Source organism: Peromyscus eremicus, chromosome 20 (genome assembly GCF_949786415.1).
Source record: "Peromyscus eremicus chromosome 20, PerEre_H2_v1, whole genome shotgun sequence".
Lineage (NCBI taxonomy): Eukaryota > Metazoa > Chordata > Mammalia > Rodentia > Cricetidae > Peromyscus > Peromyscus eremicus.
Window position 1 is genome coordinate 42,522,120 of NC_081436.1, and position 16,034 is coordinate 42,538,153.

Sequence of the window (16,034 nt, forward strand, 5' to 3'; positions counted from 1 at the left end):
GGGACTGTCTTCCCAAGTCCGGAAATAAGCACTAAAACTTTGATGGATATGTTCTAATAACAAGTCATCCCAGGTACAAATCCCTGAAAGATTTCAGTTGCAAAATATCTGCTACTCCTGTATTTCCATGGCAATGTTTTCAGTCCTCCTATTTGCTATTATTGACCACAAGACCCCTCATGTCAAAAGACAGTTTGGCCAGTCCCCATATGTGAAACAGATGGAGAGCAAGCCACGAGACACAGAACTATGGGGACCATGCTCTACACACTTGTCTCCTCTAGTGCCCAAGAGGATCCATGACATCCACTGTGAAGAGCTGCACACACTTTAGTGGCCCCTTTGAGCATTTAGAACACGTATCTGGGGAACTGAGTGGGTTGGACAAAGAAAACTTTTCCTAGTTCCAAACCAGAGCAAAAAAACCATGCATGCTGACATATTGAAATAAATAAAAGCGCAGGTGTAAAGACCTAACTTTACACATGACAAACACTGACATTCTTAACACAAGGGACATTATTTAACTGTGGCCATCAAAGTAAGTTTCTATAGAGCATCTTGTTCTCAGAAGCAACTGGAGAGCTTGCCAAACCAAGGAGGTCTGTGGCTCACTCTAAACACTTCTTTATTTGGTAGACTGGGCTAGACCTGATGTTATGTATTTCTTTCTCCTTTGGTGTGTGTGGGGGTGGGCACGGGGTATTGAACATGCTAGGCAAGCATCCTTCCACTGAGCGACATCTCCAGCCCTCTCTTTACTTTTCATTTTTAAGACAAGGCCTTACTAAGTTGCCCAGGCTAGCCTGGAACTCTCTTTGCAGCTTGGCCAGGCCTTGAACTTGTGTCCCTCCTGCCTCAGTTTCCTGAGTAGCTAGGATGATAGGCCTACGTCATGATGCCTAGCTGAGCATGTGCAACAGGTGAAGCTGGTAGGCATGAGTTGGGGGCTGTGCTTCAAAGAAGCCTGTCTAGGCAAAAGTTTTCTAGTTTTCTTTTATTTACTGTAGGATCTAGACCTGAACATTTGAACAACGGGTACCTACTTTTTCTCATTCTGAAAGCCTGGCTTTCCATAATTAGGCTGCTCATGCAGATGGTATACACCTGGAATCCTGAAGCATCTCCCCAGGCCACATGGGTGAAGGTGAGGAGCCTAGCTCTGGAAAGGGGGTTGAGTAGATGAAGAAGGAGAAGCCCATACCACTTCAAAGGCTTCTGCCTGTATGCTGAAGTTGGGGTTGTTCTTATAACTCTGGATCACGCAAGACTTCACGCCTCGTCCCCCGCATTCAATGAGAACCTGTGGCCGGTCCACAGAGAGGAGCTGTACCTTCTTCATTTCTCGGACACCCCAGAAGAGGACCTGAGGAGAGGGTGGGCAGAGCCAGAGAGAAGCCTGGTACATGACCAATGGAAAAGCCACACGTGACTCCTGGGAGCGACAATGTGGTCTTCCAACTACAAACTATACAGCTAGTGGTAGACCCTGTCTTGTCCAGTTCAGCTAGTGGGGTCTTCCGTGGCTCACCTGCCCATCCTGCCACACCTCTCCAACTATGCAGGTGGGACCTCCCCACCTCCCCGCCCCTCCCCCCCCATGAGTCCTATGGGGCAAGCCTCTCCACTTCCTGAGCCATACCTCGACCCGGTATTTACTCAGCACTGGCCGGATGTTGGAGGGAACAGGATAGATCTGTGTGATGTCTGGTGGGTCAATGGGAGGGAGGCCCTGTAGTCCAGAAGAAGGAACCTGCCGTACAAAACAGTCATTAGTGAGAGGCTGGGGGAGAAGTGGGGATGTGTAACCAAGCTATGCAGCACCTTCTCAGCAAGACATCTTTATTTCTTCAGACCTTGCGGCATAACCCCTTCAACAAATCATTAATGATAAGAACATTGATTGGCAAGCATTTAGTGAGCACTCAGGGTATGCCATGATGTTGGTAAGACATAGCTTTCAGTAAACTCACAGTAGACAACAGAGAGGGGAACCCCCCTTAAGTGTATAGATGTTCACAGCTTGATAAAATAACACACAGAATTGCAGCAATGGATGGAAAGGGGACCGTGATCACACCCTGAGCTTCTGATACTTAAGGACCCACTGGCTTCAGAGAGTCAAGAGCTCTAGGCGGCCCATAGTGCAGCTACGGAATGAGATCGTATTTAACGGAATAGAGACTTACTGCTAATCACTGAAGCAGAAAGTAAAATCTTGTGAGTGTGGAACTCGGGAGAAAATGGGTCACTTTTGTGCCCTTGGGCACAGTGAAACTACAGGACAACCAGCAGGCTTTGCAGAAATACCCCCACAAAGAACCTAGAGAATTCCACTAAAGAACGGGAATTTCCCACATGTAGGCCATGCTGCCATCTCTTCGAGACCTAATCTCACTGCCCACATCTGTCAAGGAGCCTTTCCAGACTGAGTCCCAGTTATTGTGGCCATTTTCCTGCCCTATGCCCATTGACTGCCCCGCATCTTCTGTATAGGCACAGTAAGCATGGGAATTGGGTGACCAAGAGCAGGAACCAGGCTTTTGTGAGTGACCTATACAAGTCACTTCCTTTCTCTGAGCCTCAGATATCGAGCTGGCCAACACTTCAGTCCTCCAGGACCACATGCTCCATTAAATACTGCATTGGAGTCTGTGATTCACCTCTGTATGGCTTTCGTCTGCCTGCAAAAATCTACCGAGCTGGGCCAAGAGGAAGTTTTTCCTTACTTCATCTCCTCCAAACCCTCAAGCAGTACTGCACACACAGTGGCTTCTTGACAAATGTTTACTAGCTGACTGTCACATTAGCCCCATATGCTAGAAAGTGCCTGATTGCTCATTGAAACTGGCAAAGCGCAGACGTCCCCCATTTCATCGTTACAGATACAGATACAGTCGGCCACGGCAGATGTGGTTAAGCTAATTACGTGAAAGCCCAGAAAAAAGACAAGCAGACGCTACAAATTCCAAATAGGCCAGAGATCACGAAGCTGCAGAATGAGCCAGAGAAAGAAGCTGGTACCAGGAGGACAAGTGCCCAGCTGCCTGGTGGGCCAAGGTGAGTGGTGCTCTCTGCCAACATCGCCTCACCTGGGAGGCCAACCGCTCCTCTGACTTCAGTCACAGAACCAAGACTAAGAGGCACAAAGACAGATACTATGTGCTTTCTCACACTTGTATTTCTTAGAGTTTATATAGTTATGGAAAGTCTTGTGTGTACATGAGACTTGAAAGTAGAAGTGAGAACTGTCTAGGTGAACAAAGGGGACTAACAGGAAGGGGAGCAGGGAGAAAGGGAGGGCACACGGTCTACTGGTATGAAAGCATCCTTATGTAACCCAGTACCGAGCATAAGGAATAGGAAAAAAAAACAGCTGAGACCATGGTGGGGAAGGAGCTAGCTGCCTATGGACATGCTTTGTTTCTATTTTAATTTGACATATAATAGCTATGCATATTTATGATGTATAAAGTAGAGTGGCTTTTTAAATGACGTGGAATGATGAGATGGGGGCACTTGGCATACCTGTCACTTCAGGTGGCTATTGTTTCTTTGTGTGTGTGTGGGGGGGTGGATTTCTGCTAATCGTGTTTGTCCTACTGCTACAGGTCACTAGACATTCTCCCTCCCACCCAACAAAAGCATTCATCATCTTTTCTCCAGGCCCCACCCCCCATTCTCACACTTGCCAGGCTCTAAGAACATCATTGGCTACGCTTTTTAAAAGGCGTCGTGCATGGGGCTGCAGAGATGGTTCAGCAGTTAAAGGCACTTGCCTCTCTTGCAGAGGACCCAACTTTGGTTCCTAGTACCCACATGGGAACTTACAACTATGTGTAACTCCAGTTCCAGGGGATTGAATGCCCTCTTCTGGCCTCTAAAAGCGCCAGGCATGCACATCCATGGATGCAGACAAACACTCACACACATACAATAAAAATAAAATCTTCTTTTATAAAAAAGGCATATTTAAAAAATCCTTTTTTAAAAGGAAAGTGTGTTTCCTTACCCTGGGAGTGCTGAGATACCAGCCTGGGCAATCCTCCCAAAAGGCACACATTTATGACCTTAAATATTCACCCCCAGCTCTTAAGGGATCCTATAGTACGATGGAGATGGAATGGCTCACCATCACAGTTAAATTTCTTCATAATGAAACGGGTCAGTGTGGCCTGGAGAAATGGTGTGTATTTCCTCAGTGCACGGGGCCCTGGGAACATGAGGGACTGTTACGAAGGTGAAATAATTCAACTCTGGGGCAAATGGAGTAACTTGTGGTGAAGGACAAATTGCTCTAATATCCCAGGGAAGATGAAACATGAGAAACTCAAAAAAGATCCTGGCTGCACAACTCGGGCAAAGCTGAGGCAGGTGGGTACCTGGCAGGAGAATCAAAGAGCTGTTTATTCTCAGGGCCATGTATGACCCTCATCCCAGCCCTGCACATCTGGACAATCACAGATGTTCAAAAGCCTTTCTCCTTTCTCTGCCGTCCCCCACTCATCTTCTAGCCTGCAACAGGTTCTCCTACTCAGCACAGCGATGAGGGACCGGGCTTCAGCTCTCGAGCTGCAGGAACTGGGGAAAGTTACTTTGGATCTCTGACTCTCAGTCCTATCACTGGCGGAATGGGGACAATGATCTCTTAAGTCCAGAGTCACTGTGAAGAAGTGTTGAGAGGCATGTCCAGCACTCACATGCTTTCTGCCACAGAGGATTCCCTAGGAACGAAGACAAGCTGCATTGGCCCTGCAAAGAACAAGGCTCCATTTTAAGTCATCTCTAGTTAAACGGAGCTGATTCTGGACTGCTGTTGTGTAGGGTGGGTGAAGTTCTGAGTGAGTGTGTGTTGTTGACATGACCACCACCCTGTCAAGGACTCCAATGCCTCAGACCCATGGGAATGGCAAGGCCTTCCTCTGGTCTGATGTTGACAGTGTATGCACAAAGTTCCAAACACAGATGCCTCCTCCTGAGGGTCTAGAGCCTGAGACTGCTGCCTACCGAGAACCCTACTGAGATTAGCTCACCCACATCCTCACTCAGCAGTATACAATAAACACTGGCTTCCTAGTGTGTCTCCATCAGAGTGCATGGCTGCTGGTGGCCATGTCAGAGGAGCGGCAGGTGGCAATTGACTTCAGGGGATTGTCCCATCACCACGCAAGGCACCGATGGGTGAGTCTCAGATAGGCAAGGCCCCGAGGGCCTCGGCCCCAGAATGTCTCTTGCTACTTATGTGTCTTTGCGTGTTTGCTGCTGCCATTTTTCTCTAGTATCTGGCATGGTGTGAATGGGGGTGGTGGGGAGATCCTTACTGCCCTTAACTGTAATGTGATTATCTCTTGGAAATACCCCATTCTACCTGTGGATTATTATGAAGATGATTTCTTCTTACGCGGTACTGTTTAAAGTGTTGCCCCCTCACCCCTAATAAAAGAGGGGCCGCAGAGGATAGAAAATAAGAACAAAGAAGTGTCACATAGCTATTTTCTCTAGCTGAGGAGCTGTATATCCTGTAGCTTAGGTTAGTGATTAATAAAAACAATTGTGTCCCAGAAGCTAGGCTAGCTCAAGTTCTTTTAATCTTATTGTTGAGAGATGTGTTCACAGGTTTCAGTGTGCATCATAGCTGAAACAAAGCTTTATATATGACTCAAGTTTGGGTTAAGATGCTCTTGTTAATAGCTTTGAGGTTAAAAGTAAAACCCAGGGAAACAATCAAAAGTTTAGAAAGGCACATAGTTGAGTGAAGGACTCATTAAAGTCAGGGAACAACAACAAAGCAGCCTGGTTATTATCAGCCAATGTGCCTTTCTTGCTAGGATGGCTTGGTGATCAAAGATGATGATTAATTCCTTGTACCCATTTCTGCCCTCAGCTTCCTGACATAAAAAAACTGTTGATGGGTGGGTATGCACCCTGAGGATTTAAAGTAGAGATGACTGATTCTTTTTCATATATAAAAGTTTAGATTTGTGATTCTTCTAAGATTTCTTCTAAGATTACCTTTTGAGATAAATAATAAAATATTTGGTCTTTTGTAACCTGCAAAATGCAGCCTAGCAGTAAAAGAACTGGCTGAGGAAAATGTCTTGCTTCCTTACACTCTGTTAATCTATAGCAAGTTGCTTGGTTATGAGTGTATGTGGGTTCTTGGAACATCTTGTTTTTCACCTGTAATGTGTAAAGTGTTTAATCATGTAAAGGATATGGAAAACATGTCAGTTCTTCATTCTCCGTTGCCCTAATCAAGTCAGTTCCAAAGCTGTGCAAGATAAGGTGCTGGTGCTTCAAAATAACTCAGAACTTAAAAAAAAAAGTTAAGTTCTCTAGAGGGAAACATTTTCAGTTTGGGCTCCAATTCCTCTACATATTGTTATATACAATGTCCATCATGCAATAAAACATGGTATGTAATGTGGTCGAATGCCAAGAGAAACAACAACCAAGGAAACAGATCCCAGGGGATTTGGGTAGTGCCATCATCAGACAGAAACTCTACAATAGCAATACTTATTGTGTTGTTATAAAAGACACAATGCAGGATTTCAGTAAAGAATTGAAAGATAAAGTAAAAAGGAAGAAATGGAAATTCTATGAGCACATGTATAGCCACCAGAAAACCTTGCAGAAGTCCATTTTTTTAAAGGAGCAATAATAAGAATAGCACAGAACTTCTCGTCAGAGAAGGGAAGCCCAAAGGCAGAATGGTATCTTCAAAACATGGGATGAAATTGTCACCAACCCTGGCAAACAAAAAGATCTCAGAGGAAATATATTGGGTCCTAGTTCAAATAGCAAATGTGTGTGTGTGTGTGTGTGTGTGTGTGTGTGTGTGTGTGTGTGTGTGTCCTGGCTAGACACAAAACTTAGTCACATGTGTGACACTGCAGTAGATAATGCTCCCCGGGAAAGAGATGTGAGAGCAACATTGTCAATGTCCTGACATGTTAGCCACTGGAGGAGGCAAGTATCATCTCTGTGATTAAGCTGATGGTGAAGTCTCCTGGGGCCTGAGCAGAGTATTCTGGAAGGCCTTAATACAATGCCAGAATCTTCCTTCTTGTTCCCCTGACCCCGTCACTAGCATATTTCAGGCGAATGGCTTCTACAAAACCCAGGTCAGTAGATCACTAATTGATAACGTTAAAACAGAAAGAACACACAGATGCTATGTAAGACTAATCCATTCACTTAATTTGGACCACTAGTGAGATGCTTTAATGAGCATCAAGCATGAAGGAGGAGACTTACTTTGCTCAAGTGGGACTTAAGAGAAAGGCAAGGACAATATCGCTTTTCCTTGATCTGTACCAAAGAGACAAAGATTAAAAATAAATGAAAAAAATATGGACAAAGCTCATGTGACGATAAGTGAAAGCTTCCTGGGAAGTGGCATAGGATCTAGGAAGGCAGATATGCCACATAGGTTTATAAACACTGTACACTGAACAACTCCAGGGGGCGCTACGCATGGCATTAGATAGAAATGGCCCTTTCTTGGGATGTGTAGTGAGCCTACTTGGTAGTAAGGTAAGAGAGCATTTCTAGAATTTGGAGAGTGTGGTAGACAGATAATGGCAGCAAGATCTGTGTTTTGTCTACTTAGGAACATTCCTCGGGAACACACCCACACATAGCAGACACTGAATAAATCCATGTCTGAGTGTATGGATCAATGAGTACAGTAATCCTTGTCTTCAGCATGCTGACACAGTGACAAAGGAGGCATGGGCTGTTTCAGTTGCCTACAAACAATGGGCTGAGCGGACTAGACAGAGCGGCAAAGCGCAGGAGAGAACATTTGAAATAGGGTGGGCGAGCTTCCTGGAACAGACACCCATGGCTCTGAATTGTGATGATTCTCGCAGACAGGCAAATGGCTCGGCAGGAGTTGAGGTGGGCAGAGTGGGGAGGCATTTCAGAATGAGTTGCTGAGTTATTTCACCATGCCTAAGAGCAGAAGAGTAAATCAATGAGATCCAAGACCCTGCAGTGGGCGGCCATAAAGAGGCCGTAGCGGCTGCAGGGTAGGTAGAACTAATGTGTGACCCTGAGAAAGGAGTTTGAGGACAACTTTTGAGACAGCTTAAAAGCCAGACTGAGAATTTGATATTCACGTACAGTCTAGATTTTTTTTTCTCTTCATGGAATTCAGCCATTATAATAAAACCAGAATGGTTTTGTGATTACATTTGGAAATACTAGGTTTTGAAAAAAATATTTTTAAATGTTCTTCAGAGAGCCTTTACCATGGTAGCAAGTATTTCAAATCCCCGAGAGAAACGTTACAGAGAAGCACTTCTCAAACTCTATTCACTGCATTTGGAGGAGCTGGTGTTTTAAAAAAGCAACGTTTGGTAAGTAGTCTCCTAGGTAGGGAGTGGGGAGCAGCTGAAGATGCAGAAGAAGACAGAACACCCTCACCTCCCGTTCTGGAAGGAACATGGAGAATGATGCAAAAGGAGAATGATTGACACAAGATCTAGAAGAGCCCACGGAACAGCGAAGATGGGAAACAGGCATGGAGGCAGCTACAGGGCTGGATACCATGGGCATAGACACCACGGATAGAGTTAAGCTGGCTTTGAGCACTTCAGTCAGAGGGGCTGGGCTAACAGCTGGGGACAGACTAGGACTGGGAAGAGTGAGGGGCAGCTAGCGTGGGCGGCTGAAGGAAAGAATGGATCTGATGAGTACATAGAAGAACCATGCTGCCAACTCCTGAGTCAGGGGAGTGTCTCTGCATTGGAAGCAGGGGAGTGAGAGAGTAAGTCATCCACAGACCCAAAGAGGTGGCGGCTGCGACAGATGAAGGCATCTCCAGCCTCAGCGTGCTCAGCATGTCTGAGCTCCACCTGCTAAGACAGCCGTGCTGACAAGCAAATCATAAATGAGAAGTCCTAATGAAAGCCTGGCGGATTGCATCTCCTAAGCTTACCTCTGACAAAGCTCCTCTGTAGGTCACCTGCTGGGAAGCAGCAAGTGTCTCATCAATGTGCCTAGTTCTGAGAGACGGGGTGGGTAGGATCATTGGCACCAAATGGCAGAGCCCTTGGGGCATCTTTAGGGGTCAGCTTGTTCAGCCCCTTGTTGAAAGACTTCTGGAGAGACTTGGAGACTCGGACCAGGAACTTATAAAGACAGTTGTGAGTTGGGAAGAGCAGCTGCCTAGATTCAGCTCAGCTAACCTGGAGCTCAGCATTCTTGTGTGCAGGGTGGCAGACCAGGCCTAGTTCTCCCAAGCCAGCCACCACAGTCCTCAATGGTCCCATGCTCTAGTAGCCTTACAAAGAAACTGGACACAACTGTGCTGGTTAAGAGGAAACTTTATGTGGCTAGGTAGAATAAGTCAATGGAAAGTAAATTTAAAACAGAGTGGGGCGACGTGGCACAGTCATTAAAGTGCCCGCCACGCAAGCATGAGGACCCGGGTTTGACTCTCGGCATCCACAGAAAAAAAAAAAAGTCAGGTGTACCTGTAACCCCAGAGCCGGGAGTGGGGGACAAGGGTCTCCCTGGGGCTTGCTGGACAGCTAATCTAGGTGAACTAGCTATAGGTTCAGTGAAAGGCCCTGCTTTCAAATAGATAGATAGATAGATAGATAGATAGATAGATAGATAGATAGATAGATAGATAGACAGATAGATAAATAAACAAACAAATAAAGTGGAGCATGAGTGTGATTGATGAAAACATCTGACATCCCCCTCAGGGCTCTACATGCACTTGCACACCCACATACAAATATGGATACACACAAATATGTACACAGACACACAGTGGCATATACACATGTACACACAAAAACTCTAGTGAAAACCAAAGTCTTATTGGAATATGTAATGTGAAACAATTATTAAATTTCCCCACCTACTAGATTTGGAGGGACTGAAGTTCCAAGAAGACGTGGGAACTTCCGGAGCTACCGAGTCGGAAGCCTGCTGTCTCTTGGGAAAGGAAGCTGTCAGTTGATGTGATGTTATAGAGGAACAGAACACAAAGGCTTCCTCTAGAAGAGGGGGGGAGCGGTTAGGGCGGAGCTCCTTTAGTATGGGTTCAGCGTTGTTTGGTGTCTGCCTGGGCTTGAACCTGAACAGCGTGCTGACAGCTCACGAGTCTCATTTGAGGAAAGACTGGACAGCTGGTTTGGAAGGCCGCCTTCTGTTCCGATACCCACACTTCGGGGTGGCACACAGCTATCCAGCTACAGATGGTTTTGTTGGAGACCACTTGTTTTATCACGTTAACATCCTAGAATTAGTGTCTTTCTAGTTCTACTTTCCTACTCTGCTGGACTCCAACTGCCTGGAGCTGGATGAAGCCAGTCCTTGAATTCCCATTACCTTGCTCCTACTTATCCAGACTCAGCTTCCCTGGCAAAGTTTACTCTTTCTCCAAAGCTGCCATTTTCTCCATAAAAAGTTTTTCCTCGGGTGACTCAAAACACTGGAGATAAAGTCTCTGATAGGATGGACTTAAGAATCATCACTGCAGCCAACTGCAGCTTCCAGGCTACGGACAGAAAGAGAATTTAAGTTTGAATGCAAGTACGTCTAACCTAAATCTGTCCTTAATAATGAACACAGTCTAGCCCTCCATTTTGGTTAGAAATCTGTCTACCCAGAATCTAGATTCTGACCTACCACATCATTGCCTTTCTATCCATTTCGATTTCTAAAATCAGTAGTTGGGACCAAAGATCTTGCTTCAGTAGCCTGTGGCATAGCAATATTATTAATAATAAAATAGTATGCACGGACTGCTCTGTACAAGACACTTTGGGTAGAGTGATTAACAGCCTATATTTTTAAACAGAAAAAGGCACATTATAACAAGTGGTAGGTCTGAGATTTATCTCCATGGGATCCAGTCCCCCTAACTTCATGGTCATTCTTGCTGTGTGTGTTAGGAACGTGTGCCTTCCATTTTCCTCACCAAGTGAGTTAAGTTTTGTTTTATTTTGGATTGGGATTTCTGAAAATCAGGTTTTCCTATAAAAGATGTTATTAATGCAAGGTCAAATATGTATGTTCAAATTGTAACCCCACCACTATGACATTTTGGGGGTTCAGCCGCAGAGAAGAATCCAGAGTCCCCATGAATGTGATGAGTCTCTTACAATAAGAGACCCAGCCAGGTGGTGGTGGCGCATGCCTTTAATCCCAGCACTCAGGAGGCAGAGGCAGGTGGATCTCTGTGAGTTGGAGGCCAGCCTGGGCTACCAAGTGAGTTCCAGAAAAGGCACAAAGCTACACAGAGAAACCCTGTCTCGAAAAACAAACAAACAAACAAACAAACAAACAAAAAGACCCAAGAAGAACATTATTCTCCCAGCCACATGTGGTACAATGAGAAGGCAGCAGTCTAAAAACCAGGAGGTGGGCCTCCATCCAACACCAGATCTGTCAGTGCCTTTCTGGAATCCAGCCTCAACAGTGAGAATATCTAACAAACAATGTTTGTGGTTTGGGTTGTTCAATCAATGGCATTCTGTTACAGCATCCTGTATGGGCTAAGATGAATGACCGACCCAATCCGAAGGCAAAGAGCCACCAGCACCTGGTGCCACAGATTGTGCAGGTCCAGGAGAGGAACCTCTGGAGAGCCCATGCTCCCTTTTTCTTTGTCCTCGGTTCAAGTCCTGCTTGTTCTCTACTGGGCAGCCAAACTTCAGAAACTCAGCTCCCCTTCCTAGACACACACACACACACACACACACACACACACACACACACACACTCCCTCTAGGACTGCAGGGAAGGACTAGGAGTTTGTTGACCTTGGAGAACAATGTGATACGGTATAAGAAGTAGAAGCTTTAAGGGTCCAGGTTCAGAGCTCAGCTTAATTGTCTATCTGCAGAAGGAGATGAGGCTGGCTAAGTGCACCGGTCCTCAGCTCACTGTCTCTCAAATGCAAATGGTAATATGTGTCTCCAGAGGCTCGAGCGGGGGTCTAGTACGTTGAAAGATAAGAGATGTCACAACCGTAACTTCAGGCACATGGCAAGTACCCCACAAATGCTCAATGCCTTCTTTTTTCACGGTCTGATGGGATTGAGGGATTCTGCTGTAGCTCAAACACTGATGACCCAACCCTTAAGGGTCTTTCATTCTAGGATTCTGATTTGTGATGCAGCAGTTCTGAGACTAACTCATGCTATCAAAGTTCTTGAATGTCAGGCTCTAGTCCCCCAAAGAAGACACTCACAGACACAGGATAACAAGGATGGACCAGGCATAGCTCCACTGAATAGCACATCCAGGGGAGCTACATCTCTGGCCAACCAGAGCCAAAAAACATCTGGTACAGATGCTCTGAACCTCTTACCTGCAACAGCTCAAACACAGCAAGAAGGTCCCCTCCAGAGAGGTTTCCACAGAAGATGGGGTGATAGCACAGCTTGGGGGGCTCATAGTCCTGGTCAGCTAGGGTCACAACCGGAGCAGCCACCGTGGCACCCAAATATTCTGGCTTCCCCTAGAGAGGAAATGAGCTTTTAATCGGCATCTACTTAGTTCTGACCAGCAACAGTGCAATTTTGCAAATTGTTTTTACAAAGTTGACAGCATCAGCTTTCTCCTCTTGTCTTCTACCAAGCACTTCTTGCCCAGTCCCACCCATGACTTGGGGGACAGAGGGTACTCTCAGGTCCCCAGTGAAATGCTAAGACGACATAATCTTGGGGCTTCACTGGTCCAAGACTCCTTCTATAGAGAGCTTAATTAAAGTAATCAACCAGGACTGGAAGGAGAAAAGAAAACACAAGATAACAACAGATGTTCCAAGGCTACTGTGGACAGGATCATGAACTTTAGACCTAAGTAAACCTGAGTCTGTGGTCTCTAATCTGCCTCTTTCTAGCTTTGTGACCTAAGCTAGGCACTCAACCTTTTTGAGGCTCATAAATACGGCTAAAGCTTATTTCTGTTCATAACACCATAAGAAGTAATGCAATCTTATATAACACTTGTATTATGTGCCTAATCCATAGTAATGGAATATTGATGCTCATGGTAACAGTGATGACTGAGGCCAGTATGTTTAAGTGAGGGTAGTAAAAAGGGGAAATGACCTTTGTATGTATGTACATGTATGGGCTTCGAGTTTCTTTAAGAACTATTTATGGCACCTGCCTCTTCCCCAAGCCAGCTCTCAGGCCCATGCTCCTCCAGGAAAGGCAGGAGCTATAGCATCTGATCCTACTTTGCAATTTATCTCCAGAATCATGAGAATATATGTTCCGTATGGGTAGGATTCCCTGCTTCATTCACACTGTATCCTCTAGCCTGGGAACCCGCTGAGCGTGTATCTGCTAAGTGACAGCTGGTAGACATGATCTGGGTAGTCCAAGGATAGCACTCATCTTCTGTTTTGTTTGAGGTCAGGCTTCTGCAGTCATGCTACACTACTGCCTTTGGATTCACAAGCCAGCGTTTACACTGCCACCAGGGAAGGAGGTGGAAACAAGGCTTTAGCTCAGCCACACTTGAAAACCAACAGAAGTGGCTGCTGGGTCCCATTGGCATCCTTCGGGAGGACGGATGGAGTCAGGACAGCTTCGTACAAAATGCCTGTTCCGCTTAGCAATTAGTTTGTTAATCATTTTTATTGGGCATGGTTAACTCCAATGAGCCCTGGAAATGTAAACCCGAGGAAACAATTTGCCAAATGTACATGTGTTTCTTACAGTGCCCGTCAACCCTCACGGACCGCAAGCCGCAGGAGAACGAGAGAAAGTTCTAGACTGGAAACACAGGCCAGAAGAGTTCAATTCTAATCATCTGATTATCATAGTTTAGGTTCATTTTAGCTGCAGCCCAGGGACATGATCTTACGCATGTCTTTCCATATTTCTCCAGGAGGAAAGCACAAACTTTCTGTATTGTCTGTCTTTCCCACAATCCTTTTTCCTTTATATCTGAAAGCATTAGCTTGATTTTTTTTTTTCCTGTGAAGAAAAGGGCATCATTGAGTGCGGATCTGGAAAGGAAATAGAAAGTAATGGAGTAGTGGTGTGTAGTACAAGAACTAGCAAGCTAGGGTAGCAAAGGACTCCAAAGATGTGAGATTCCCTTTCAAATAGAAAACAGACACTTATGATGAAATGTGCATTCCAAGGAAGAAGAGTGAAAGGGTATTTACATTGTGGGTCTTCCTCCAGAAAATCTGTACTGCGTGCTGAACAGGGAAATTAAATACATTCAACCCCAATAGACAGTAACTATGGAGGGGCCGAGGGAGGGGATGCCATGCTTGCAGCCACCAACTGTACATGAAAGAGTAGACCCAAGAGTTGTGTTTTCCTGTCCTGACTCTGCATCTCACTAGCTCTAACTTTAAAGAAGGCACTTGAACTTTCTAGAACTGTCCTCCTTTCTAGAGAGCAAGAAGGGCAGGACAAAACCCTCACGTTCCTAATGGTCCCTAAAACCCTTGTGAATCTCACATCTTGTTTCCTCCCTGACCTTGGCCCACCCCAGGGCTATTGTGAGCACACCAGGAGTAAGGAGGCTTTGGAAATCTTTTCAGAACAGCTTTTATACTTTACAGATTTGAGCTTCCTGAGGAGATAGAGATGTCAAAGAAAAGAAATAAATCTTTGTCATTCATTGTAGATTTCTTAACTTAGAGAAGAATGCTTGTCATAGTCACTTAAACTCACCAGTCAGCTTTGGGAGTTACCTAAGGTTTCAGATCACAAATGTCTTTGGAGAGGTTTGGTTCATCACCAAAGAAGGCCGTGATGAATAAGCTGTCGCAGGGCCAAGCAACACACAGGTAAAAGAAGTGACCCAGTTACAAGTCTGAGTCAGCAAAGATGCCCATGCATTTCCCTCCTGCTAGGTAAGAGCAACACAGACCTGTTTGCAAAAGGCTTGGAGAAGTTTTGTAAACATCAGTGAGTTGGGACCAGCTAGGGGGTTATGGTAGTTGTGGGTTGGCTTAAGCAAGCATCACATCCCTACAGAAAAGTGGGCGTTGACTGAATTTTGCTAATTTGATGTAATTTTGATTATAATGTAAAGAGAATTCTGAAGAACAAACCCTAAATAAAGCAGTGGCTATCATCAACGTGGTTCTGTATATCATTGCATGCTGAGGTCAAAGCCATCTCTGGCTCCTGACACTCACAGTGTCAGAACTCCATTGACTTTTTCTCTTTTTTTTTTTTTTGGTTTTTCGAGACAGGGTTTCTCTGTGTAGCTTTGCGCCTCTCCTGGAACTCACTTGGTAGCCCAGGCTGGCCTCGAACTCACAGAGATCCGCCTGGCTCTGCCTCCCAAGTGCTGGGATTAAAGGCGTGTGCCACCACCGCCCGGCTCCATTGACTTTTGAGTCAGTTCCTGCAGTAGAGGTTTTGGAAGAACGTGCAGTCACTGTTGCCCGGTGACACTTACCACCGCATCACTGTCATAGAGTTCCACCACCACTAGGGGCGGAGACTCCGCCAGCTCCCTCTCCTCGCCATGCAAAACCAATTCATTGAAGAGCAGCATCTGGTTCCAGGTAGGAGAGAGAGTCTGGGAAATGATCTGGAAGAAAACCACAAAGGAACCATTTAGCTGAATTGTTCAACAGAAACATGGAGGCCGAGGAGAACCCATGGCAACTGTTTATTCAATGCCAGGGAATATAAACTCACAGTCTCTGGAAAACTTCGTATTCATAATGTCTTGTTAGTGGAGTACTGCTTAGTGTCCTATTTGCATAAACAACTTTAATTTACCATGGTTCTATGATGCATCAGCTGCCCTTATAGAGTGCTTATTATATGCTTCCTATAGCGCTGTGTATGTACTGTCTCATTCAAACCTCAAAATCGTTCTGGGTACAGTTATTTGCATGCGTGTTGAAGACCAAGAAACAGGTTCACATGTCCAGAGTCTTCAGACGGCAAACTGACATTCCATCTGGATCATCCACTTTTACCAGGTAAATACCACTGGCATCTCCACTTTAGGGATCCCCTCCACTGAGAAAGGGGGGAGGGGATCAAATATAATCTTGTTACCAAAGGCTT

The 16,034-nt window shown here is 45.5% G+C and overlaps 1 protein-coding gene across 1 annotated transcript in view; it reads right to left on the reverse strand.

Moving 5' to 3' along the window:
• Positions 1 to 16,034, reverse strand: part of Fer1l6 (fer-1 like family member 6) — a 119,609-nt gene that overhangs the window by 41,860 nt on the left and 61,715 nt on the right. The window contains exons 20-23 of the mRNA XM_059247020.1: positions 15,412 to 15,546; positions 12,341 to 12,490; positions 1,643 to 1,753; positions 1,205 to 1,366 (exon numbers count right to left, since the gene is read on the reverse strand). Of these exons, the coding sequence (XP_059103003.1) occupies positions 1,205 to 1,366; positions 1,643 to 1,753; positions 12,341 to 12,490; positions 15,412 to 15,546 (558 nt within the window). The remainder of the gene's footprint in view (positions 1 to 1,204; positions 1,367 to 1,642; positions 1,754 to 12,340; positions 12,491 to 15,411; positions 15,547 to 16,034) is intronic.